Genomic DNA, 27,498 nt, shown 5'->3' on the forward strand with positions numbered 1-27,498 from the left:
CCATGTCCAACACATCTTAAAACAAATCCACGCAAAGGGATATGAACAGATGTGTCAAGCACCAGAAAAAAAAACAGTTGACCCAGTACTTGCTGTAATGATTTAACTACAACCATGTAGAACAACAACCACGATCTGTTAGATCTTAGCCGAACCTGCAAACACAAACAGAAAAAGCAAAGCCGAATGTAGTTGAGGAACCTAGGAAATTGGAATTAAACCCAAACGGGGAACACCGGATCTGACGAACCTCGGTCAATTATCAGTAAATTGAAGTGCTATTCCTCAGAATATGGTCGCCAAAACACCGGATGCCAAGAAAAAAGAACAAATTAGCTAACCCTAACTTCCATCCGAGAGACTTGCAGGAAGGGGAGAGAAGAAGAAGAAGAAGAAGAAGAAGAAGAAGAAGAAGAAGAAGAAGAAGAAGAGCAGCCAGAGCACCTACCGCTCTGAGGCGCATGAAGGAGGAAGGAATGACGATGTAGCCACATGAGGAAGAAAGGGGAACAAGGAAACAAGCATGCACCAGTGGAGTCGGTTGAAACAGGAAACATGAACAGAGGCCGGCCCCATACAGGAGAAGGGTGTGCGGCGCCTCGATGGTTTGACGCAAAATGTGTCAAATAGGGATTTCCTATAGTTCTTTCACGTGGAACCGCTCCTCAGAGCATTGTCATTTTTCTTTCAGAAAGGTGTGATAGCTCCCAGGTGCCCCTACACCCTATATGAACAGTAAATTCAAAAAATTAGAAAATTCTGAAACTTTGTGACATCAAATATGGTCAAACTTTGTAGGTTCCTGCAAGTTTTCATAACAAAATATCATGTAGAGAAAGGTGTACGCATGAGTTTCAGATTTCAGTGCTAAAAGTGCTCAAAACTTCAAGCACCGAAATCTTTTTCTTGTGTAGATCTCCTCGAATGTTTTTCGGCATGAAAACTTGCAAGCACTTACAAAGTTTGATCATATTTGACATTGCAAAGTTTCAGATTTTTTTAATTTGTTTTCTATTTTTTAATTTACTATTCATAGAGGGTGTAGGGGCACCCGGGAGCTGAAAAACCACTCTCGTTTTCTTTTCCTAGTCTACCAATGCCATGAGGGTGTTGGCATTTTTTCTTTTCTTTTCTTTTCCTACTCTACCAGAGCCATGGGGGTGGAGAAGGATGACCGCTCTTGTTGTCTCTGGCGGCGGCAGATGGTCGGCTTGGCCTCCTCTCCTCATCAAGGGAGGAGAGGCAATGGAGCAAGCTATACATGCCAATGAAAAAAATAGCGCGCTACAGAAAATAGCGCCACCCCTAAAAATATGCTATTAGTGTGCTATAGCGCGATATAACATGTTATTAGCGAGACATTGTACACTGATAGATTTAGCGAGACAATTCTCTATAGCGTGCTATTAGCAGCGCTATAGCGCGCTATTTTTTTCAGTGATATATGCACGCGCGGGCAGCGCAGGCCCTGGAAAACTATGCCACTATTTTCTCCATGGCTAGAAGATTGAAAGGGATAATTGGCCAGAGTTTCTTCATCATAATTTAGTTTAAATTATCTTATACAACTGTTTGGAAGTACTGCAAGTCACAAAAATTATAAACTCGACCGACAACAATGATCAATTCTGGTGAATCCAGTAAAATTACATAAATTGGACAGTTTGCCAATAAGTTATTATTAAAGTACTACCACGGACCCCCAAACATTGGAGAACCATAGGAGCTTAAAAGGCAAAGCACAACACAGCTAAATTTACATAATTTAACATTGAACAACCACGATGATTTGACATCTGAACGTCACAAAACATAGCACCGGCTGCAAGGCTCCAGAACGTTGAACTTCACTGCAGGGGGAACTTTCTCCTCAATGTATCTTTTCACAGCCAACACAGATTTATGAGCCTCCCTTATATCCACAGTTTCCAGTGGAGCGCATTTACTGTGAAATATGCTAGAACACCGATAATTCACGGGACAAGTGTCCAATGTAAGGCGCCGAAGTGATGTTGTCTTCTCAAGAATATGGCATGTTAGCTCAAGCATGCTCTTTTGGGGGTAGAAACCAGTGATCTCCACACTCTTGAGCTTGCCATGGTAGTGCTCTGGAATTCACCTCAGAGACGAGGGGTCTCCCTCAAACGGGTCATACTTGGACTGCCCAGCTCGTACCTGAAGGTCAAAGGCCAAGACATTGAAATTCATGATACAAGCATGGTTATTAGATAATCTTTGCAAGGTGAACAGTGACTTACATACAAGACAAATTTCTCCAAGGAAGGAGAAGCTTCAAAAAAAGAAACCAAGGATAAATAATCATAGTGCCGGTGATTATGCCATGAGAAAAGAAGAATATTCAAGATCTTGAGGTGGAGAAATTTGCTAGATATCACTGGAGCATTGATTATCTGCATAAAGATGTCTCAGGTTAATTATTCAAAGACATGGCTACTGCTATATCACTTACCAACTTAACAGTAAAATAATACCTCATAACGAGAACGTATGGTAAGAGTCTCAACTTTCGGCGCACAGGAAAGAAGGTTGTCAAGAGCATAACTGATGGCACACCTATTGTTCAACATCAGGTTCTTCATTTTCCACGACTTTCCAAGCGAGAGTTGCACATTATGACCCATTAAGCGGAATCTGGAGATATTTGGAGCATTGATCTCTAACACTTGAAGACTACATTCAATCACCTCCAGGAACCTGAGTCGCTGCAGCAGACGAGGTATCTCTAGGCGAATGATCTCATAACAATATTGAAGTCTCAAGTGTGCCAAAGCAAAGGAATTGGATAGAAGGCACCCTAACTCATCCGTCGTAATATGCACCTCACTCAGATGCAGCGTTTTCAGGGTTCTCAAACCAAGTTGAAATGTGGGATGCAAGCCCAAATTGCCAAGGTAAAGATGCCGAATCGAGCCTTGACACATGTCAGATAGAAGCGTGCATGGAAAGTTAAACATTGTCTTTTCCCTTCTTTTTTGTGAAATAAACGTTGCCTCTCTCGTCCATACTACAAGATCAAGTTCTTCAATCCCTGGTGTAACCACAATCTGGAGCCAACTGGTGAGATGATGATACGGTTCTGCATCATCAGGAATAACACAGTATTGAAGCCTGAGTTTCCTCACCCCAGCGCCTGAGTGGTATGTTACAACACGGTCAATATTGTTGTTGCAGTCTCTTATAACATTCGGTCCCACTGTTCTCTCGTATAAATTTTGTTTCGAGCACATTGTTTCATTAGTGAAGGTAAGATTGGGATAGCATCTCCAGGAGCAGAGAAAGGAGTGAGACACACAGGCAGCACGGGCAGCATCTTGCATTGGCAGTAGGAAATATATATGACGCCAGATGTCCTACATGCAGAAGTAGAAAATATCATCATTAGAATTTCAGTACCAAGGAAGTATTCATAAACAGAACAATGATGTACAAGGACTAGCTTTGTAAAGGTTGGATTTAAGCTGGGGAAGGATGGCATGATCTCTAATTAGCCGAGACTAAGAAAAACGAGCAACCACGGCAAATAAAACAAATGGCAGAGCTGAAAATAGCTCTAGGAAGACTACTAGTACGTGTATCAAGACAACGGTGGATCTAGAGCTCGTGGAACAGTTTTCTGATGGAGAGTTAAGTGCAGCAGAACAAAGCAAAGTTTGCAGCACTGAGAGATATGTTCATAAATTTTGATTTAGCCATTCTGATCATAGTTTTCACTTGCAATAGAAATCTCCTATTATCTGAACATACCTCTGGGAGGTCGGGTCCCGAATATCCTTCTTTGTTGTCACAGTGAGAATAATCATCTTGTCGGTAGGGTGAGCTGTTTCTTTTATCTAATGATGAAGCAATCTGTCCATCTGCAATGAACACATCAGTGTCATGATTAGCGCAGAGTCGCAGACACGCAGGAACGAACAAGTGCGCGCAGCGTTGGATCATTTGTGCACACAAGAACCAGTGGCAAATGTGATTCAGAAACCGTCAACGAATATATAAGTATAAGCTAAAAACATATGATGATATGAACAAATACAGTTCAACTAAATTTGAACGACTGATGGCACAAAATTGAGTAATCACTAAACACTAAAACTGAAACTGAGAAGAAAAAAAAGCAATCGGCAGGCGGTACTCAACCTATCCTTCTGCCTGCTAGCGCCGAGCTCGAACTGACGCCTGCTGGTGTTGCCACCTCGCTGGAGCGGCCACCCAGGCCCAGCGAAGTCATCGCACCGGAGCCACCGACTCGCCGACGCTTTGTGGCCGCCATCTGCCTCTGGTGGAAGCTCGCCGCCGTTGCCGGAAGAATGCGCTCCACTTTCTGGATCGCCATCGCCCATGCCGTCGGAACCCGGGAGTGTCGGGCGAGGGTTTTGCAGCCGAGGTCGAGCAGAGCGATTCGCTGTGTCTTTTTTAGACTAGATTCGGCCGAGGTGAAAGCTGGGCTCCCTCGCGGCAAATCGTGTTCGAGTGCACTGCATGAGCCGGCCCATGTGCCACTTTTTTTCCTCCTGTTTTGCTTCTTCTTTTAAGTTTAGTCTATTAGCTAAAAAAAATAAGTTCAGTTTATGGTTATGTTTATTTTCTGGTATGTTTCTTTACTTGATTTTTCATCTTTATTTACTGGATGAAAGCGGCAGGTGGAAGCCCGAGCTTCTTCGTCGCTACTTCATCCCCATGGATGTAGCGGCCATCCTATTGATCAAGCCATCGTCGTGGCGCCTCGACGACGTCCTTGTTTGGGCTCCGGACCCGAAAGGGAATTTCAATGTCCGCGGTGCTTACTGTCTCGCCCTTGACGAGCGTACCAGCACGTCTACATGCTCCATGAGCAAGGCACCGGACGTCACATGTACTGTCTGGGGAGCATTCTAGGGGTACCTGCCCGTCCAAAGGTACGCATCTTTGAGTGGCATCTTGTCACCATCTCACTAGACACAATGGCAAGCAAAGAGGGCGCATCACATGTTTAATTTGTGGGTGGAATCGCGAGGACACCTTCCATGTATTTTGTAGATGTCCTATGGTGCAGGGTCTCTGGAGGGCGATAAGCAATCATTGGAAAATGCAAGACCGGAGGAGGTCAAGAATTCTGGACCGGAATGCACGACATTAACCTGGATTTAGCCCTCCTCTCTACTATCTACTGGCTAGACCTCAGTTCTCTTACACCTACTACAACACTGCACTGAAGATGAGCTCCCTTGTATCCTCGTGATGTTGTGAAGGACAGCCCGCGACCCCTCGATCGCTCTCAGAGTCAATCGGCCCAAACCGGGTTATGAGCTCAACGAAAAAAAAATACTTTTTGAAATTGCCTGCAAAACCGCCTTGCACAAAGCTTCTTTACTCTAGGTAGAGGCGGTTGAGCTTTTCATTTTCTTTGATCTTTCCGCGAGGGCCTCCGTTTTCCTCGAGGGAATACGACGAGCACTCATCTCTAGCATTCAGGTGGTCCTATCATCTCTATTTCCTCCCGACATTTCCTTCTCTAATCAGAGAAGCCATAATCAGTCGGTAAGAAGTATATCTATAGGAGCGTGCATAATAAAGTGGCGCACCATAAGCCCGTCACCGCCAATAGCATCCCATAGATTCTTGAATAATTACATCGGACTCAATGTTATGCATCAAACAACACGTAGAAGCTGACATGGAAAGAGGGAAAATAGTACTGTCTGTTGTACTCCATCCGATTCTTTTTAGTCTGCATATAAGTTTTGTCTGAAGTCAAAGTATCTTTACTTTGACCAAATTTATAAAATATCAAGATTCACATTGTCAAATCAACATTGTTAGATTTATTACAAAATGTATTTTCGTAGTATATATATTTGGTATAGTATATATATTGGGTATTGTGAAGTCGGAGTTGCGTTGAAGCGAGTCGAGTATGGCCATCTGTTGGCATGTGCCGGTAGCCAGGTTGGCCGGTGGTGCCCATGTCATGTGGGCAGTGTTGTATCAGTTTTAGCCCAGTTTTCCGTCAATTAACCGGACAATTCTCTTCTTCTTAATCGATGAAAATGGCAAGTCCTTTTGCCTTGTTCCCGTCAAAATATTTGGTGCAGTGGATGTTGATATTTTCCAATACAAATTTTATATTTATTATGAAATGTAGCTTCATAATATATATATATATATATTTGGTACTGTGGATGTTGATATTTTTTAATACTAATTTGGTCAACTTAGACACAAACCTAATACACAAGAGTAAAAAGGATCGGAAAGAGTAAAAAGGACCGGAGAGGGTACAGGATATACCTAAGAGTGCATCAGGGTGCTGGGTCTTTAGAGCGGAGGATGGCACGAGCATCATTTCTGTGCAGCGCCCGCTAGCATGATACGTGACGCAACACTAAAAAGGTCATTGAATACTTTCATGCTGGACAGGAGCTCGCAATATTTTTAATTCCCTAGGTCTCAGAACAAACACACAACCAACTTTGACTCGACAAAGGACATAAAACTATATAGAATCCAAACATGGGTAAACCTCATCTGATCTTTGCATAAGTCTGGCGAACGGAACAGAGAATCAGAAAACCACAATACGATTCCACAGTGCTGCTAAAAGGGTTCGAGTTCCTCGTCAAAATCAGGACACACTGAAAGGGAAACTACATGGCATATGCTCTGACATATAAGGGCATCTCCAGCCGTTGCCCCCCCCCCCCCAAGGATGCATAAAAATCGCCCCTGGGGGCGAGCCGGCGATACAATCGGCGCTGGGGCGGTTTTGCGCCCAGTCGTCGCCCCTAGCTCGTCCCCAGGCGCCGAAATTGGCCCACTTTGCAGCCCAATTTCGGCGAATAAAGGGCCCATATGGGCGAGAATAGGCCCATATTCGGCGTGGTTTCGCCGTGTCTCGGCGTTCAATTATCAACACAATTATTTCTTATCACATATTTCATCACAGAAAAATCAAATACTTCAACAAAATAGTATAACAACGAATAGTTCAATACAAATTATATAGTTCACCAAATAAAAACTCGTATTTCATCACACGGCGTCCCCCTTGAGCCTCCATAGGTGCTCAATCAGATCTTTCTGCAGTTGATGATGCACCTGTGGGTCTCGGATCTCCTGACGCATACTGAGATAGGCAGTCCAAGTTGCTGGTAGCTGGTGATCAACTTCGGCTAGAGGACCCTGCCTGTAGTATGGTCCAGTGTCAAACACTGGGTCTTCTTGCTCGCTCTTGATGATCATGTTGTGCAAGATGACACAGCAAGTCATAATCTCCCACATTTGATCTTTGGACCAGGTCTGAGCGGGGTACCGAACAACAGCAAATCGAGATTGGAGCACACCAAATGCCCGCTCGACATCCTTCCTGCAAGCCTCCTGAAGCTTCGCAAACCAGTCGTTCTTGCCTCCTGCCACAGGGTTTGAGATCGTCTTCACAAATGTCGACCATCTCGGATAGATGCCGTCAGCTAGATAGTACCCCTTGTTGTATTGGTGCCCATTGATCTCGAAGTTCACCGGAGGAGAATGGCCCTCAACGAGCTTGGCAAAAACAGGAGAGCACTGCAGCACGTTGATGTCATTGTGAGTTCCTGGCATACCAAAGAAGGAGTGCCAAATCCGGAGGTCCTGTGTGGCTACCGCCTCAAGCACCACACTGCAACGGCCTTTGGCACCTTTGTACATCCCCTGCCAACCAAATGGGCAATTCTTCCATTTCCAATGCATGCAGTCGATGCTTCCAAGCATCTCAGGAAATCCTCTTGCTGCATTCTGGGCTAGGATCCGAGCAGTGTCTTCCGCATTGGGTGTTCTCAAGTATTGTGGCCCAAACACTGCCACCACTGCCCGATAGAACTTGTAGAAACACTCTATGCTGGTGGACTCGGCCATGCGCCCATAGTCGTCGAGTGAATCACTGGGAGCTCCATATGCAAGCATCCTCATCGCTGTCGTGCACTTCTGGATGGAGGTGAATCCAAGAGCGCCAGTGCAATCCATCTTGCACTTGAAGTAGTTGTCGAACTCCCGGATGGAATTCACAATCCTGAGGAAGAGCTTTCGGCTCATCCGATAACGGCGCCGAAATGTTCTTCGCCATGAAGTGGAGCATCGGCGAAGTAGTCGGAGTAGAGCATGCAGTAGCCTTGGAGACGATGCCGGTTCTTTGCTTTCATCCGCCCCGGCGCCGAGCCACCTCGCCGTGGCTTTTCATTGCTCGCCAGCAGCTGGGCGAGGGCGGCGAGCACCATGAGATGCTCTTCTTCCTGGACGTCGGCCGCGGCTTCCTCCTCCAGCAGCGCGGCGAGCTCTTCCTCCTCATCCGAGTCCATCGCCGAGGCAGGCAAAACACCGAACACCTTGCGCTCGGTGGGCGTGTACCGCCGTTAAACCGCGCCTCCGCGGCCGGAAACGGCGGCTGGAAACGCCCAGCTGCTGTGGGAGGGGCTGCCGCGGTGAAGCGCTGCTATTTTCCGGCGGGGAATGGCTATCTAGCGGAGTAGGGCGGCGGCCGTCGCCGGGATATAGCTAGTGGTGGCCGAGGGCGCGGGGGGTTCGAGGCGAGCCGGGGGAAGAAAACCTTGACTTTTCCCCTGTCGGTGTGGGCCAGGCGTGCTTTTCCCTAGCGCCGGAGCCCCCAACTGCTCCCCAGCACGCCGGGTTCGGCCTGTGACCGCCGGGCGGAAAAAAGGTCCGAACCGGCGATTTTCGGCGTCCTGGGGGCGCGACTGGGCCGTTTTTTCGGCGCCGGCGCCGAAAAAGTGGCCTGGGGGGCCCTGTTGGGGGCGCGGATGAAGTGGCGCACCATAAGCCCGTCACCGCCAATAGCATCCCATAGATTCTTGAATAATTACATCGGACTCAATGTTATGCATCAAACAACACGTAGAAGCTGACATGGAAAGAGGGAAAATAGTACTATCTGTTGTACTCCATCCGATTTTTTTTAGTCTGTATATAAGTTTTGTCTGAAGTCAAAGTATCTCTACTTTGACCAAATTTATAAAATATCAAGATTCACATTATCAAATCAACATTGTTAGATTTATTACAAAATGTATTTTCATAGTATATATATTTGGTATAGTATGTATATTTGGTATTGTGAAGTCGGAGCTGCGTTGAAGCGAGTCCAGTATGGCCATCTGTTGGCATGTGCCTGTAGCCAGGTTGGCCGGTGGTGCCCATATCATGTGGGCAGTGTTGTATCAGTTTTAGCCCGGTTTTCCGTCAATTAACCGGACAATTCTCTTCTTCTTAATCGATGAAAATGGCATGTCCTTTTGCCTTGTTCCCGTCAAAATATTTGGTACTGTGGATGTTGATATTTTCTAATACAAATTTTAGATTTAGTAAGAAATGTAGCTTCATAATATATATATATATATATATATATATATATATATTTGGTACTGCGGATGTTGATATTTTTTAATACTAATTTGGTCAACTTAGACACAAACCTAATACACAAGAGTAAAAAGGACCGGAAAGAGTAAAAAGGACCGAAGAGAATACAGGATATACCTAAGAGTGCATCAGGGTGCTGGGTCTTTAGAGCGGAGGATGGCACGAGCATCGTTTCTGTGCAGCGCCCGCTAGCATGATACGTGACGCAACACTAAAAAGGTCATTGAATACTTTCATGCTGGACAGGAGCTCGCAATATTTTTAATTCCCTAGGTCTCAGAACAAACACACAGCCAACTTTGACTCGACAAAGGACATAAAACTATATAGAATCCAAACATGGGTAAACCTCATCTGATCTTTGCATAAGTCTGGCGAACGGAACAGAGAATCAGAAAACCACAATACGATTCCACAGTGCTGCTAAAAGGGTTCGAGTTCCTCGTCAAAATCAGGACACACTGAAAGGGAAACTACATGGCATATGCTCTGGCATATAAGGGCATCTCCAGCCGTTGCCCCCCCCCAAGGATGCATAAAAATCGTCCCTGGGGGCGAGCCGGCGATACAATCGGTGCTGGGGGCGGTTTTGCGCCCAGTCGTCACCCCCAGCTCGTCCCCAGGCGCCGAAATTGGCCCACTTTGCAGCCCAATTTCGGCGAATAAAGGGCCCATATGGGCGAGAATAGGCCCATATTCGGCGTGGTTTCACCGTGTCTCGGCGTTCAATTATCAACACAATTATTTTTTATCACATATTTCATCACAGAAAAATCAAATACTTCAACAAAATAGTATAACAACGAATAGTTCAATACAAATTATATAGTTCACCAAATAAAAACTCGTATTTCATCACACGGCGTCCCCCTTGAGCCTCCATAGGTGCTCAATCAGATCTTTCTGCAGTTGATGATGCACCTGTGGGTCTCGGATCTCCTGACGCATACTGAGATAGGCAGTCCAAGTTGCTGGTAGCTGGTGATCAACTTCGGCTAGAGGACCCTGCCTGTAGTATGGTTCAGTGTCAAACACTGGGTCTTCTTGCTCGCTCTCGATGATCATGTTGTGCAAGATGACACAGCAAGTCATAATCTCCCACATTTGATCTTTGGACCAGGTCTGAGCGGGGTACCGAACAACAGCAAATCGAGATTGGAGCACACCAAATGCCCGCTCGACATCCTTCCTGCAAGCCTCCTGAAGCTTCGCAAACCAGTCGTTCTTGCCTCCTGCCACAGGGTTTGAGATCGTCTTCACAAATGTCGACCATCTCGGATAGATGCCGTCAGCTAGATAGTACCCCTTGTTGTATTGGTGCCCATTGATCTCGAAGTTCACCGGAGGAGAATGGCCCTCAACGAGCTTGGCAAAAATAGGAGAGCACTGCAGCACGTTGATGTCATTGTGAGTTCCTGGCATACCAAAGAAGGAGTGCCAAATCCGGAGGTCCTGTGTGGCTACCGCCTCAAGCACCACACTTCAACCGCCTTTGGCGCCTTTGTACATCCCCTGCCAACCAAATGGGCAATTCTTCCATCTCCAATGCATGCAGTCGATGCTTCCAAGCATCCCAGGAAATCCTCTTGCTGTATTCTGGGCTAGGATCCGAGCAGTGTCTTCCGCATTGGGTGTTCTCAAGTATTGTGGCTCAAACACTGCCACCACTGCCCGACAGAACTTGTAGAAACCCTCTATGCTGGTGGTGTAACGCCCTCGATGCGGCTATATCTCCCACGTGTCGAAGCACGACTTAGAGGCATAACCGCATTGAAAGTAATGTCGCAAGTGAGGTAATCTTCACACAACCCATGTAATACATAAGGGAAAGAGTTACATAGTTGGCTTACAATCGCCACTTCACACAATACATGAATAAGAATTACAACATCCAAATACACTCATGGTCCGACTACGGAACCAAAATAAAAGAAGAACCCCAAATGCGACAAAGGTCCCCGATCGACCCCAACTGGGCTCCACTACTGATCAACTAGAACGAAACAACACCAAGGACAAGATCTTCAACGAGCTCCTCCTGAGCTGGGTCGCGTCATCTGCAAGGACTCATCGGCACCTGCAAGCTGGTTTTGGAAGTATCTGTGAGTCACGGGGACTCAGCAATCTCGCACCCTCGCAATCAAGACTATTTAAGCTTATAGGTAGGGTAAAAGGTATGAGGTGGAGCTGCAGCAAGCGACTAGCATATATGGTGGCTAAACATACGCAAATGAGAGCGAGAAGAGAAGGCAAAGTACGATCGTGAAACTATGATCAAGAAGTGATCCTAGAACAACCTACGTCAAACATTACTCCAACACCGTGTTCACTTCCCGGACTCCGCCGGAAAGAGACCATCACGGTAACACACGCGGTTGATGTATTTTAATTACGGTCAACTTCAGGTTTTCTACAACCGGACATTAACAAATTTCCATCTGCCCATAACCGCGGGCACGGCTTTCGAAAGTTCAAATCCCTGCAGGGGAGTCCCAACTTAGCCCATGACAAGCTCTCACGGTCAACGAAGGAATAGACCTCCTCCCGAGACGTTCCGATCAGACTCGGTATCTCGGTTCTACAAGACACTTCGACAAGTTAAAACAAATCCAGCAACACCACCCGAATGTGCCGACAAATCCCGATAGGAGCTGCACATATCTCTTTCTCAGGGCACACTCAGATTGTCTTAGGTACGGGTAGGCCAGCCCAGAGTTGCCCCTGGTGGCCACCGGCAGCTGACAGGTGGACCAACACTCAAAGGAGCACTGGCCCGGGGGGGGTGTTAAAATAATGATGACCCTTGAGTCTGCAGAACCCAAGGGAAAGAAAATGCTAGGTGGCAAATGGTAAAACCAAAGTTGGGCATTGCTGGAAAAGCTTTAATCAAGGCGAACTATCAAGGGGTTCCCATTATAACCCAACCGCGTAAGGAACGCAAAATCCGGGAACATAACACCGATATGACGGAAACTAGGGCGGCAAGAGTGGAACAAAACACTAGGCGAGAGACCGAGCCCTCCACCCTTTACCAAGTATATAGATGCATTAAGATAACATGGCAATATAATGATATCCCAACAAGTAAATAATGTTCCCACAAGGAACGGTCTCCAATCTTCACCTGCAACTAGCAACGCTATAAGAGGGGCTGAGCAAAGCGGTAACATAGCCAATCAACGGTTTGCTAGGACATGGTGGGTTAGAGGTTTGACATGGCAATTTGGGAGGCTTGAAAGCAAGTGGTAGGCATCGTAGCATTGGCATAGCAAAAGAGCGAGCAATCTAGCAAAGCAAAGATAGTAGTGATTTCGAGGGTATGATCATCTTGCCTGAAATCCCGCAAGGAAGAAGAACGAGTCCATGAAGAAGACAAACGGACGTAGTCGAACGGATTCTCACAAACGCGACATTGTCGAATCCAACCCGAAGAAGCAAACACCGGAAAGAAGCACACAACATAGTAAACAACCAACACATGAACATGGCATGATGCACAACCAAGTATGATGCATGTCCGGTTTAATGAAACATGGCATGGCAAAATGCACAAACAACACTACAAGTTAAGTGGAGCTCAATATGCAACGAGTTGCATATTGACGGAACACCACATGCCTTATTTTAGTTCCCTCTCGTTTATTTACTCAACAAGATTAAATGTTGTTAGTATGGCAAGAGGTGAAGCAAAGTAAACTACCTATCTAGTCAAGTTTAAATGAGGCTGGAAGCAACGAACAACAATTCCGGAAACTCCTCATGAGCATATTATAGATTTGGTACTGTTCTGCCCTAAACATTATTTTAGAGTTGTTAAACATGCAAAGTAAGGCCACCATGTTAAACTAGGCATTTTTCTACCCCATTTACATATAAAGTTTATTAAATTCGGAGCTACGGTTAATTAGTTATGATTAAAACCGTTTTAGCAAGTTATTTAAGCAAATTAAAACAAACATCATTTTAAACATTTTAAACATAGATGAAAGTTGCATATTATTAAACTAGATGAAATTCTAAGCAAGTTTCATAAATAATTCATTTTAATCCGATGCACGGTTTAGAAGTTATTAAATGCATGATCCCGAAGGGGTTTTCTGCAAAACTGGAAACTCTAGAATAAAAGCTAAAACGTTCAGAAAAAAACATGTGTTGGGCCGAAACAGAGGCTGGCCCAACAGTGGAAAAGGCCGGGAGGCTGCTCACCCAACGGCCAGATCTGGCTGGGCCGAACGAGGAGGCCCGTGGGCGAGGCAAGGGAAGCTGGGTTCTGGCGCTCGTACACGTTGGCTCGGATCGAGGCCGTAGTCAACGTGAGGGAGGGACGCAGGCTCGATGCAGGAAAAGTCCTCGCTCGTCTCCCTCGCTCGAACAGAAGGAGGCGGCGCTGGGGACTCGCGACAGGGCCAGCAGGCGCAGGACTTGGAGCTCGGGGAGGATCCGGGCGGCGGTGGCTCGCAGCTAGGGCGAAAGGTGAGGCGGAGGAGCGGGAAACGGCGGCGCTGAAATAGATGTGGACAGGCGGATCCTGCCACACGGGCGCCGGACCTGACCGGAGGCGGGACGGAGGCGACCCGCGACGAAGCTTGGGGCGGCAACCATGGCGCTGATATTCAGAGAAGCAAAGGACAGATTCAGAGATAAGGTAAAAGAGATGGAATGCGGAGACGGAAGAAGGAAAAAGGAACGGCCGGAGTCCATCTCCGACGAGGACGCGGCGAAGAAACGGCTTGATGTAGGGGAACTCGGCGCTGCGCTTCGGTCGCTCGTCTCCCGCGCAGACGAGGACGAGGCAGGAGGTGGCGCAAGGTGGCCGGGGCAGCGGCTTTCGATCAAACGGCCGGCGAGGTCGGGCAGCAACGGGGAGACGCGAGGCGAGGCAGGGGAGGCCTCGGGCTCCATTGGTCGCTGGTGGTTGGGGACTCGAGCAGCAGAGAGGTGGCTGGGGATCGAGGGGAGGCGCTGGTTGGTTGGGCGTGGAAAACAGGGAGAGGATGGATCCCGAGAGGGAGAGGGTAGGTAGGTGGCGGCGGGCAGGAGGGTGGATGGGACAGACCTCCTAATTTTTAGGGTTGGACCAAATATATACCTCAGGTGAAATAGGTTAGGGGCTATCTGGAGCCTCCGATTAAAATCGAACGGCCGGGAAAAATAGGCTAGGGAGCCCAAATAAGAAAACAGAGATGTTTTGTAGACGTTTGGGGATGATCCGGATCCAACGGTGACGACTGCCCGGGTCGGGTCCGGGACAATTTCGGACGCGCACGTGAGGGGTTCGATGCACTGTGCAGAGAGGGTTTCGGACCGTGCGGTCGCATCGGACAACTCCGGAAGCGAAGAGGGGAAGGAGGATGGACTAGGTGGGCTGTGGCGAGACTGCGAGGGGGAGAAGAGAGAGGGAGGGCCCGGCATCTGTTTCCGGAGACCGAAAACGTCCGACGTTAGACCGACTATAATGTCGCTATAGTTATCCGTTGGGCTATCAAACGAACTCCGAATGTGATGAAACTTGGTAGGCGGCCTACCTGCAACATAACAACACCACATGCCAACTTCCAACCCATTCCGAGAACATTTTCCGGCCACTTATAAAATACTATTTCGGACATGCCGCGGGCATGTGCAAGTGTGTCTGGGCTCAGAACGGACGACGGACGAAACTGGGGAACCCGGACGGATGCAAGTTTCGAAAATATGATGATGCAATGTACATGATGACATGATAAGATGCAACACGCAAGCAGATGACATGGCAACAACCACGAATAACTGGACGACACCTGGCACATCGGTCTCGGGGCGTTACAGGTGGACTCGGCCATGCGCCCATAGTCGTCGAGTGAATCACTGGGAGCTCCATATGCAAGCATCCTCATCGCTGTCGTGCACTTCTGGATGGAGGTGAATCCAAGAGCGCCAGTGCAATCCATCTTGCACTTGAAGTAGTTGTCGAACTCCCGGATGGAATTCACAATCCTGAGGAAGAGCTTTCGGCTCATCCGATAACGGCGCCGAAATGTTCTCTCGCCATGAAGTGGAGCATCGGCGAAGTAGTCGGAGTAGAGCATGCAGTAGCCTTGGAGACGATGCCGGTTCTTTGCTTTCATCCGCCCCGGCGCCGAGCCACCTCGCCGCGGCTTTTCATTGCTCGCCAGCAGCTGGGCGAGGGCGGCGAGCACCATGAGATGCTCTTCTTCCTGGACGTCGGCCGCGGCTTCCTCCTCCAGCAGCGCGGCGAGCTCTTCCTCCTCATCCGAGTCCATCGCCGAGGCAGGCAAAACACCGAACACTTTGCGCTCGGTGTACCGGCCGTTAAACCGCGCCTCCGCAGCCGAAAAACGGCGGCCGGAAACGTCCAACTGCTGTGGGAGGGGCTGCCGCGGCGAAGCGCTGCTATTTTCCGGCGGGGAATGGCTATCTAGCGGAGTAGGGCGACGGCCGTCGCCGGGATATAGCTAGTGGTGGCCGAGGGCGCGGGGGGTGCGAGGCAAGCCGGGGGAAGAAAACCTTGACTTTTCCCCTGTCGGTGTGGGCCAGGCGTGCTTTTCCCTAGCGCCGGAGCCCCCAACTGCTCCCCAGCGCGCCGGGTTCGGCCTGTGACCGCCGGGCGGAAAAAAGGTCCGAACCGGCGATTTTCGGTGTCCTGGGGGCGCGACTGGGCCGTTTTTTCGGCGCCGGCGCCGAAAAAGTGACCTGGGGGGCCCTGTTGGGGGCGCGGATGAAGTGGCGCACCATAAGCCCGTCACCGCCAATAGCATCCCATAGATTCTTGAATAATTACATCGGACTCAATGTTATGCATCAAACAACACATAGAAGCTGACATGGAAAGAGGGAAAATAGTACTGTCTGTTGTACTCCATCCGATTTTTTTTAGTCTGTATATAAGTTCTGTCTGAAGTCAAAGTATCTCTACTTTGACCAAATTTATAAAATATCAAGATTCACATTATCAAATCAACATTGTTTGATTTATTACAAAATGATATATATTTGGTATTGTGAAGTCAGAGCTGCGTTGAAGCGAGTCCAGTATGATCATCTGTTGGCATGTGCCGGTAGCCAGGTTGGCCGGTGGTGCCCATATCATGTGGGCAGTGTTGTATCAGTTTTAGCCCGGTTTTCCATCAATTAACCAGACAATTCTCTTCTTCTTAATCGATGAAAATGGCAAGTCCTTTTGCCTTGTTCCCGTCAAAATATTTGGTAATGTGGATGTTGATATTTTCTAATACAAATTTTAGATTTATTATGAAATGTAGCTTCATGATATATATATATATATATATATATATATATATATATATATATATATATATATATATATATTTGGTACTGCGGATGTTGATATTTTTTAATACTAATTTGGTCAACTTAGACACAAACCTAATACACAAGAGTAAAAAGGACCGGAGAGAGTACTGCGGATGTTGATAAGCGCGGAGGATGGCACGAGCATCGTTTCTGTGCAGCGCCCGCTAGCATGATACGTGACGCAACACTAAAAAGGTCATTGAATACTTTCATGCTGGACAGGAGCTCGCAATATTTTTAATTCCCTAGGTCTCAGAACAAACACACAACCAACTTTGACTCGATAAAGGACATAAAACTATATAGAATCCAAACATGGTAAACCTCATCTGATCTTTGCATAAGTCTGGCGAACGGAACAGAGAATCAGAAAACCACAATACGATTCCACAGTGCTGCTAAAAGGGTTCGAGTTCCTCGTCAAAATCAGGACACACTGAAAGGGAAACTACATGGCATATGGTCTGACATATAAGGCTAGGCTTAGTTCATCCTCTGCGCAGCCTCCTTGGCGATGAGCCTTTCCCTGGCCTTGGTCTTGGCCTGCGACTTGGAGCCCATGACACCACCGCCCCACTTCTTCCTGACCTCGTCGAACTTGTCATTGAAGTTAGCCTGCAGAATAATGGACACCGGAGTCATTAGAAGTGTTCACAGGTGGACTGCATATCAATGATAGCAAAGGTTATATGAGCCACATACCTTGATAGCCTCCAAGATCTTGCTGAACTCAAGCTTGTCCTCGTTCTTCACAGTGGTAAGGCACAGAACTGAGGCAGTCTTCTTGTGAACGATCTATAGGGGACAAGACAAAGTGAGCATTTGTTTCTGGTTACTGTTAAAGATTTAATAAGTGTTCAAGAGGGGGTGGCAGGAGAAAATATACCGATCCAAGGCGTGACTTTCCCTTAACAATGCAGTATGGGACCTCCATCTTCCTGCACAGGGCTGGGAGCCACACAACCAGCTCAATTGGGTCAACATCATGAGCGATGACGACCAGCTGAGCCTTGCTCTGCAGCACAGAACACAAGGATTGATCATAAGAATGATTATTGTAGCCACAAAAGAAGCTAGGAATAAGGATTAATTAGGTCAAACAAAGAGGTAACTCATATCAGTACCTGCTCGATGAGGTAAGTGACATGGTTAAGACCATACTTCACAACAATTGGCTTCTTGGCCTCAACGGTTTTCCCCTCAGCCTCAGCCTGGGCCCTCTTCAGAAGCCTCTCCTTCTTAGCCACCTTGTCCTCGGGGCGGTACTTGAGAAGCATCTTAAACAGGTTGGTGGCTGCAACAAGCAATTAATATCAGAGATTTGTAACAAAGTTTTTGCAGAAACTAAAGTGACGCAATATGCAGCGGAATTGAACTTAAACTAGTCAAATACTCGCTGGCTGCTTTTGTTGCTATACATTACAGCATAATTCATGAGCTAGCAAGTAAACACGTTGCAACATAAAGGAAATGCTAATATAGAAGACATGACTTCAGGTACAAACATAGCAACAATGCTTCTTCCTACTGCTGGCATCCTTAGAAGTTAGAAGTGAAAGCTTGTGCTAGCCATTCTACTACTTCATACTGTCATGGCATGCCAATATATCCAGTAAAAAATATAGTAGGCATGTAGGAGAACAGCATGCATTGCCCTAATCATGCAAGAAGAGAGCCCCCTCCCAATGTATCCTAACAGCAGGAACCTTAACACATCCATCAACTCTTTTCATTATCTTGACAAAATTAAGACTCGCTCACTTAGCTATTGCATACCCACAAGTCAAAATAATACAGTACATCTACCAACGTCCTCAGGCATTATGGACTCCAATGTCAAATGACGAATGAATGAATAGATGAGCTCTGTATATACCGAGGTTCTTGTCGAGGGTGCGGGTGAACTGGTGGAGCGCCGGGGGCACCTTGAGGCGCTGCTTGAGGATGCGGCGCTGGCGCTGAATGCGGACGACCTTGGGCCACTTGACGAACCGGTGGAGGTCCTTCTTGGGCGGCAGCGCCCCGCCGATGCCGAACTGCTTCGGCCTCTTCTCGAACAGCGGGTTCACCACCTTGTCCTGCAACCACACACCAACCCAACCCAGTCAGATCACACGCGCCTCGACCGGTGGACACCGCAGAGATTCAAAGGCGCAGCAGAGGAGTGGGTGCAGTACCGCCGCCTTCTTCTTCGCCGGCACCGGGGCCTTGCCGCCTCGCTTCGGGGCCTGCAAGATTCGCGATCCACACACTTAGAACGAGATTCGAACACCAAATCAAAACCGCAGAAAAGAAGAAGCGCGGGGGATCCGTCCAGGAGGACGAAGCGCGGTGGAACGGCGTGGGGCTAGGCGCGGGCCGGTGGCGGTGACGCACCATTTCGCCGGCGGCGGGGGAGCTTGGGGTTCCGAACGGGAGGCGACGCTGGGGAGGAGGTGGAGGGGGGAGGCGGCCGACTGGCGCTTCGGTGCGGAGGGGAAGTTTTATAAAGGAGGCGTCGGGGGGACGTGGATGATTTCTGAGCGTCCGATGCGGGGTGTGTGGCGGGGTCGTGAGGCCTCCGCCGTCCAGTGCCTGGATTAGGGTTTAGGGGGTCGCTCTTGGGCCGCAGGGACAGGGGGAGGTAAGGTGGGCCGGAATGGACTGCACTGGAATGGACTGGACTGGGCCGCTCGCTCCGGTGACTGTCCGGAAAAAGGCTATAGCCCATTGGTTATTTGGTTTGGTAGCTTTTGCGCGTAAGCCCCTCGCGCGTCGGAATATTACCGTAGCGGCCGCTCCATTGTCCCCAACCTTGCGCCATGGCGAAGAGGCGGAGCGGAGCGGCGGGTCGCCGCCTTCCGCCGTGAAGCCCCGTCCGCAGGAACAAAAATTATCTTCCGGTTCTAAGTGCTCGGCATGGATTCCCTGGGATTTTTCCTTCGTTTTTTTCTGTGTTTCTTTTAATCCCCACGGCTAGGTCTCGCGACCCATTCTGGATCGTCTTAGGACCTAAGCATAGGCATCGGTGAAAGTGTTATTTCGGTTGGTGCTTGATGCCGGGGAGTTTATCCTACGGGAATTTGGGGGGAACACTGTGATTTGCAGGTAGATTTTACTTAGAGGTGACAGATATTTGGTTTTAGGTTGTGGCAGGAACATTCATATTTGGTCTGCTGGCCAATTTTAAAGTGCATCTGCTCTTGCTGCCATAAGAATTTTTTTCCCTTCCAAAACTGCTTGATGAAGGTCTGATCCACTTCTGCATACCATTATATGTTAAGACATGTTGGCTTTGCTTCTAGGCTTCATTTACTCGAGGTTTCACTTTCACCATGCTCTTGGCTCCAGCTTCTCAGACAAGTTGGAGGTAGTGAAAATAATCAACTTCTGACTCTAGAGGGATCAAATTAAGATCGATAATTAACACATTTTCTAATGCTGTCGCACTCTTGTTGGTGCGTCAAGTCCTCCAAAAGTTAGCACTGGATAAATTAGTCAATGATTAAGGCAATATTATATGAAGATCTCTGCATCTGGATAATGGATCCATTTGTCCATGGGGTCAGGAAATGCTAGTGGCAATTATATAAAAGCGAGGTTAGAGTTTACGTCTCTAGAACCCTTGGAGTGCCGGTGTTACTTGGAGCCAAACTAATGGCTCTAGCTTCTCCATGCTGTAGAATATAGAGCCAGAGATTCAACAAAACCGGGCATGGGTCAAGGCTGTTTATTGAGACGCGGCATACACGATTTCTGTCTTTGGATATTCAGAGAATATCTCTAAGTCATGGTAGAATGGGTACTGTACGGTCCCTGGGTTCAGCTGATTGGTTGCAAATTCAAACAATAGCAACAATATAGTACCCAATAATTTGCAGTGTCTGCTTTCCCCTTACTGATACTTGATCCCATGCTTTGGTGGTCTTCAGTCCTCTGAATGAGTCAAAGAGTACCTGGAATCGTTAACCTTGCCTTTTTTTTTGAAAGATCCAGCAAATTGCTGGCATTCATATATTAAGCAGGTAGAAGCTGGAAAACAAATACATGGGGGGTGATCCAGAGATCAAAGGAAGAAATGAAAAGAAAGAGGAAAGAGGCGCAGCCGGCCAGGTGAAGTGATGCTGCGTCTTAGCCGATCCCCGCTGGTGGCTCTGCAAATGGCAGTGCAAGACACTGGGCTCCAGCTTGCCGCCATAGCTCGATATTGCGCCTGATCGCAGCCAGGATGTCTGTCTGCTGCGCCACCTTGCCTCTGAAGGTGCAGTGGTGCCGCTCCAGCCATATTTCCCAAAGCACCAGCAAGATGATGGTTTTGATGCCCTTCCTACTTCCCGTCGCGGCGTTGCTGATAATCGTGTCCATGATCTGTGTTGAGCGTTGAAGGGAGGACCAGAGACCTGGCTGCACAGCCTAGCAGCCCTGCCACGAGGCCACCTTCTCCCAGATCTTCAGAGACAGCTCGTAGCGCCAGAATAGATGCACTGAACTTTCAAGGTGTCGAAGGCAAAGTTGGCAGAAGTATTGATTTTCCCATCCTCTTCTTTGCAGCCTATCGTTGCACCATAGCCGATCCAGATGCAACAGCCAGGAGAAGATTTTGATCCGGCCAGGGGCCCAAGCCGTCCACACGGTTTTTCTGAACGGAGCCTGAACCGATCCAAGAAACTGTGCCTGGTATGCTGACGACGTGCTATAGATCCCGCTGGCCGTGAATTTCCACTTGATTTCATCAGGCTGCCCCTGCCTCATACGCGTTCTGGCCATTCTGATCAGTCTTTCCAAGGTTAGGAATTCTTGGAGGAGAGGGTTAACGTTGCCATGTGCTAAGTCCTTGATCCAAGTGTTGTCACGCAGAGCTGCCTGCACAGTCCTGTTCTTTCTTCTCGAGTGTTTGTAGAGACGCGGGAAGGCCGTCTTGAGAGGCTCGGCACTAGCCCAGGCACACTCCCAAAAGGTAGCCTTGCAACCATCACCGATGGTGACTATTGTCATTACCCTGAATGCCGCCTTGTCGCTCCCATCGCAAGGCACTTCCATCCCCACCCAAGGCTGTTCTGGGCTCACCCAAGAATGCCATAGCCATCTCAATCTCAGGGCCCTGCTGAATTTTGAGAGGTCAAGGATGCCGAGGCCACCGTACTCTGTAGGCGAGCAAACTTTGGACCAATTTACTTTGCATTTGCCGCCAGTCAAGTCTTCATCTTGCGCCCAAAGAAATTTGCGACGGGATTTGTCCATCTCTTGCAGAAATTTTTTTGGCACCCGCAGCGCTGTGATTGCAAAAGTTGGCAGCGAGCTAAGGACAGCCCTGACCAGCACTCTTCTTGCAGCTATAGACAGCAGCTTTCCTTTCCATCCGGCTAGGCGGGCCCTGATTCTGTCCAGAATGAACTGCAGGTGAACCAGCCTAAGACGTTTGATGTTGATTGGCAACCCCAGGTATGTGAGCGGGAAGTGGGCGAGCCGCCCTCCAAAGCTCTGCAGAACTTGCTCCATGTCGATGCCCGAGCATCTGATCGGCGTGGCCATGGACTTCTGAAGGTTGATCTTCAGACCAGAGGCTTCTCCAAAGCAGTGCACAATTTGCATGAGCGTTTCAATCTCTTCTTTAATCGGGTTGGCGAATATGATCGCATCATCTGCATAGAGACTGACCCTCAGCTTTATTTCTCTACCCGGCAGAGGTTGGAGCAGCCCCAGCTCGCCAGCAGCTTGCAACAGCCGGTGCAAGGGATCAATGGCTATGATAAACAGCAATGGAGAAATGGGATCGCCCTGCCTTAGTCCCTTTTTGTGCCAGACCGACTGCCCCGGTAGGCCGTTGAGCAGGCAGGACGAGTGCGAGGTAGATAGCAGCATCGTCACCCAGTCTCACCATCTGGAGCTGGTTAACCTTGCCTTGATTGCAGGATCAAAGGAGGTTGCTCATCGACTGGTTCTGAAGTTACGGTTCTGCAAAAATGTCCCTAGCAAAGCATCAAGCGGTATTGGCTGGAGAAAAAACATCAGTTGACAGTGAAAATGGTAACCCACATGCTATCAGTATTGTACATTAATGCACTAATTCTATAGCTTTGTCTTGAATAAATTTATGTACCTGGAGACGAATCCAACCAAATGTATTAAACTAACATTACTTTAGCCCTTTTCCATTTCCGAGGCATTAGTTCTATCGATCCTTATAGATGCCAAATCATCATTTGTCCGATCAATCAATGGATATATCTTCCTGACTACATCATCTACTGCACTGCTGCTCATTTGTTTTTTGTCTACCTTTTAACCATATCAACATAACGACTTTTCCCGTTCATGGCCATTTTTTGTGGTTAGTTTTTGTTCATTTAGATCACTTGATTAATTGATGCCATACCTCCATTCGGTGTGCCCTATGTCTAGGCAGGCAAACATGTTTCGGTGCTTTGAGATTTAAAAAATTGTCATATGAGTTGAGGCTCTGTAATCCAGATTCCAGTGTGTAAATGGAATTCAAACAGATTTGGATAGCAAATTAGTGGATGCTTGCGTAAGAGAATATCTGTGGAAAAACACTATAGGTGTATCTTAGCGTAATTTGATCCAAACCACTTGCAATCAGTGCGAGATGAATGAACTGTGCGATTCTACTTTAGAATTGCAACATTATGCCATATATGGACATAAAAAAACTTATAGATTCTTTATATTTCGGTATAACACTTCCACCGACAGATAATACAACTTAGGAGGGGAAAACACATCGAGATCTAACATTGCCTTCTCACAAAAATGCAAAATAGAAAAAGAAGAAGAAAGAAATGTATCTCATTTGCCCAGTATATGATGATGTTGTTTACCATACTTGGGAACGCTAAGGTTGCTTCCAAATATGTACTACATGATAGTCCCAGAATGCGAGCTCAACAAAACTCAGAGCTCATCAGCTCGGCATCATCAAATCTAATGCATATCCTACGACCGATCGATGATGACAGCCCGACCGGTGCCAAGCAGCCGGTAGGAGTTCCCCCTGGCAAGGCCGCACCTCCTTCGTCCCGCCATCTGCTTCTCCTCCTCGATCTGCTCCAACACCCCGGCAAACATCTCGGCGTTGCAGGGTAGCTCGAGGGGCCCTGCGGCCGCGTACCCAAACACCTCCTCGGCCTCCTCGAGCAGCGCCCGGAACAGCGGGTGGTTCACACACACTGTCCGCACCACAAACCGCTGCCTCCCAGCACCGACGTAGACAGAGAAACAGCCCTCTGCGGGCTTGTTCCTCATTGGTGTGCTCCAGCACCTGTCCAGCGTCTTGGTAATCAGCCCGGCCTTCCTCGTCGCCGAGCTCTTCTCAGCCATGCCCATGGTGCACACAAGTTAGCAGGCTAACTAGTTGCAATTTGCAAAAAGAAGAAAAAGTGTAGCAAGCTTGGAATTGGGAGGTGGCGAGGAAAGGGGTGGAATGGTATATATAGACGGATCCACCAAGACATGGTCTCTCGATGGAAAGGCCGTATTTGAGATATGAAGATGATGAGAGTGACCCAAAAGCTATTTTAAAAGGTGAATACGCAAAAGACTTGCTTATCATTTCATTAAAGAAGAGTGGGAAAGTGATGGAAAATAGTCAGACAATTATTGCACATATAGAATCAAGCTTTGCACCTTATTCATTGATCTTTAATTAGAAGGACGTGACTTGTTGTTTTAGCAGCATTTGTACAATAATAAGTTTCATCTTATAGAAGTGTAGACTTTTCCTCTCCAAAACTGCCTGACGGAAGTTCGATCCACTTTTACATACCATTATGTTTAAGATATGTTGATTTTGCTTCTAAGCTTTATTTACCAGGGGTTTCACCAAGCTCTTGACTCCAGCTTTTCAGATAAGCTTGAGGTAGTGAAAACAATATGGATCCAACTTTTGACTCTAGAGGGATCAAGTTAAGATGGACATTTAACCCATTTTCTAGAGCTCATGCACTCTTGTTGGTGCTTCAAGTCCTCCAAAAGTTAGCACTGGATTAATTAGTCAATGGTTAAGGCAATATTATGTGAAGATCTCTGCATCTGCCTAATGGTTCCATTTGTCTGTGGGGCCACAAAATGTTAGTTTATAAAAGCGAGGTTAGAGTTTACGTCTCGGGAACCCCTGGAGTACCAGTATTAGTTGGAGCCAAAACTAATGGCTCTAGCTTCTCCATGCTATAGAATAAAGAGACAGAAATTCAAGAAAGGCCATGGTCACGGCTGTAAAGGCTGTTTATCGAGACACGTCATGGATGATTTATCGCCTTGTCTTTAGATATTCAGAGAATATCCCTATGTTTAGTTATGGTAGTATTGTTGCTGTACGATACTTGTGTTCAACTGATTGGTTGCAAACTCAAAAAATAAGAAAAGGCTGGATCAAGCAGTTAATTTTTATTTTAATACTTGGTAATTTGCAGTGTCTGTTTTCCCCCTTACTGATACTTGATCCCATGCTTTGGTGTTCTTCAGTCCTCTGAAAGGGTCAAAGAATACCTGGAACCGTTAAGCTTGCCCTGGTTGCTGCACATCCAACTGGGTCAGTTGCTATATATCTTCCCGATTACATCATCTACTAAACTACTCCTCATTGATTTTTTGCCTCCCTTTTAGCCATACCTATATAACTGAGTTTTCCTGTTTATGGTCCTTGTCTGTGGTTAGTTTTTGTAGATATTAGATTAATTGCTGCCAAAACTCCATTGGAGTGCCAAGTGTCTAGCCGGCAAACATGTTTCTATTGGTGCTTTGAGATTAAATATTTTTGGCATTTGTGTTGAGGCTCTGTAATCCTGTGTGTAAATGGACTTAAAACAAATTCGGTAGCAAATCAGTGGATACTTGCATGCAGATGATCTGCGGAGAAACACCATAGTTCATTAATATTAGCGTAGTTCCATTAAACCACTTGCAATCAGTGTGGGATGAATTGAATTGCGCGATTCCACTTTGGAGTTGCGACATTGGGCCATATATGGACGTCACAAGAGTTACAGGTTCGAATGTGCATCTGTATAACACTTTCACCGACAGTTACTACAACTTAGGGTGGGAACACACATCAACATCCAGCATTACCTTACAAAAATAGAAAAAAGAAGAAGAAGAAAAATATCTAACATTGCCCAGTATATGATGGTGTTGTTTATCATAATGGGAATGCTCAACAGAAACTTTAGAGCTCATCAACTCGCCATCATCCAATTCGTATGCTACGACTGTCCGATGATGACAGACCGGCTGGTGCCGAGCAGCCGGTAGGAGTTCCCCTTGGCAAGGACGAACCTCCTTCCTGCCACCATCTGCTTCTCCTCCTTGATCTGCTGCAGCACCCTGGCAAACGCCTCGGCGTTGCAGGGAAGCTCGAGGGGCCCTGCATCCGCGTACCCAAACACCTCCTCGGCCTCCTCCAACAGCGCTCGGAACAGCGGGTGGTTCACGCACTCTGTCCGCACCACGAACCGCTGCTTCCCGGCGCCAACATACACCGAGAAGCAGCCCTCCACCGGCTTGCTGTTTCTCGCCGGTGTGGTCCAGCACCGGTCCAGCGCCTTGGTGATTAGCCCGGCCTTCCTTGCAGCCGACCTCTTGTCAGCCATGCCCATTGCGCACAAAACCTCGTAGGCTATATCTAGTTGCAAATTTGCAAAGAATGTGTAGCAAGCTTGGAATTTGGGAGGTGGGAAGGAAAGGGGTGGAACGGTATATATAGGCCGATCGACAAAGACGGGTTCTATCAATCGAAAAGTCGTATTTGAAATACGAAGCCGGCGAGAGTGACCTGAAGCCTTTCTTTTTTCACGAATACGCAAGAGACTCTGCACATCGTTCCATTAAAAAAGAGAGGGAAATGAATGGAAATTAGTCAGACAATTATTGTGCATATAGAATCTCCCAATCTCTGCGCCTTACTGGTTGGATGTTAGGTAGGATGCACTTTGTTGTTTTAATAATAGTAGCATTTGAGTACTATAATAGTACGTTTTGATGATATGTGCGTACAGGCCTAATGCTTAATGATATGTTAATTAGGGTGCGATTTGGCAGCCTCGGAAGGTTACCCTAAGGAAGAGTTAGCTGCGACTGTGGAGGGAAGCTGGCGTGTGTGTGACATCATGCCATCATGTCCGACTTGGAGCTGGAGGAGGGGCCAATGTCGTGGCGTCATGGCAATAATGCATTAGATTTAGCTACAGGTTAGTTAATCCTCTCTGACCTGGCCTTGCTGCATGATTGGTATTAGTTTTGAGGTGTCAAACTCCTCAGCCACAAGGGTTGTTTAGCTTAGCATTAGCAACAGTGCATGGAACGCTCCAAACCGACGGCGCCCGTGAAGGCTTTGTTTGATGGGTTCAGAAAGAATTGAGACTTTATGTCATCACTCTGAAATTTGACACTTGGATCTTAATCATGCATGAACTACACTTGTTTGGATAGTGTTTGTGTATTAGTGGATAGTGTTTAATAGTATTTGATGCGTGTGTGTGGTGTGTATTGCTTTAGCGAACTAAGCATAAGCATAGCTTAGATGGTTAGGTTCCTTGTGGTGGAACCAGCTCACCTAGGTTCAAGTTCTAAATTTGGCAATAGTGCTCGCCAAGGGTGCTCGCACATCTCCTGAATTTATTTCATATTTTCTGGCACTATTTTTTCAGTGGAACAATGTGTCTGTGGCGACTTTGTCAATCTTAAGATCTATTGGTTCACTCTCTTAGAGGTGTGTGTGTTCATATGGGTGAGTGTGTGCGTGTGCGTGTTGAGAGTGTTTCTTAAAAAAAAGGCCTGTTGGAC

General features: G+C 47.3%; 4 protein-coding genes across 4 annotated transcripts; all 4 read right to left on the reverse strand.

The window, feature by feature from the left end:
* Positions 1-2,120: 2,120 nt before the first annotated feature.
* On the reverse strand, positions 2,121-4,351 carry LOC147972142 (uncharacterized). The gene is made up of 5 exons (XM_087522955.1): positions 4,156-4,351; positions 3,766-3,875; positions 2,493-3,371; positions 2,263-2,411; positions 2,121-2,175 (listed from the first exon to the last, which is right to left on the reverse strand). Exons 1-5 carry the CDS (start codon positions 4,349-4,351, stop codon positions 2,121-2,123), a joined length of 1,389 nt encoding a protein of 462 aa, XP_087379081.1.
* A 12,671-nt stretch (positions 4,352-17,022) lies between these two features.
* Positions 17,023-19,247, reverse strand: LOC125509949 (large ribosomal subunit protein eL8y). Its single transcript, XM_048675021.2, has 7 exons — positions 19,096-19,247; positions 18,897-18,947; positions 18,596-18,797; positions 17,844-18,013; positions 17,606-17,734; positions 17,422-17,514; positions 17,023-17,334 (listed from the first exon to the last, which is right to left on the reverse strand). The coding sequence occupies exons 1-7, from the start codon at positions 19,096-19,098 to the stop codon at positions 17,203-17,205; spliced, it is 780 nt and encodes a 259-aa protein (XP_048530978.1). The 5' UTR covers positions 19,099-19,247; the 3' UTR covers positions 17,023-17,202.
* A 4,106-nt stretch (positions 19,248-23,353) lies between these two features.
* Positions 23,354-24,169, reverse strand: LOC125556350 (auxin-responsive protein SAUR50). Its single transcript, XM_048719100.2, has one exon. It carries the CDS (start codon positions 24,040-24,042, stop codon positions 23,653-23,655), a length of 390 nt encoding a protein of 129 aa, XP_048575057.1. The 5' UTR covers positions 24,043-24,169; the 3' UTR covers positions 23,354-23,652.
* A 1,528-nt stretch (positions 24,170-25,697) lies between these two features.
* On the reverse strand, positions 25,698-26,395 carry LOC125556351 (auxin-induced protein X10A-like). Its single transcript, XM_048719101.2, has one exon. The coding sequence runs from the start codon at positions 26,310-26,312 to the stop codon at positions 25,920-25,922; it is 393 nt and encodes a 130-aa protein (XP_048575058.1). The 5' UTR covers positions 26,313-26,395; the 3' UTR covers positions 25,698-25,919.
* Between the last annotated feature and the right edge of the window lie 1,103 nt (positions 26,396-27,498).

Source organism: Triticum urartu, chromosome 5A (assembly GCF_056163025.1).
Source record: "Triticum urartu cultivar PI428250 chromosome 5A, HENAU_Tu73, whole genome shotgun sequence".
Taxonomy (NCBI): domain Eukaryota; kingdom Viridiplantae; phylum Streptophyta; class Magnoliopsida; order Poales; family Poaceae; genus Triticum; species Triticum urartu.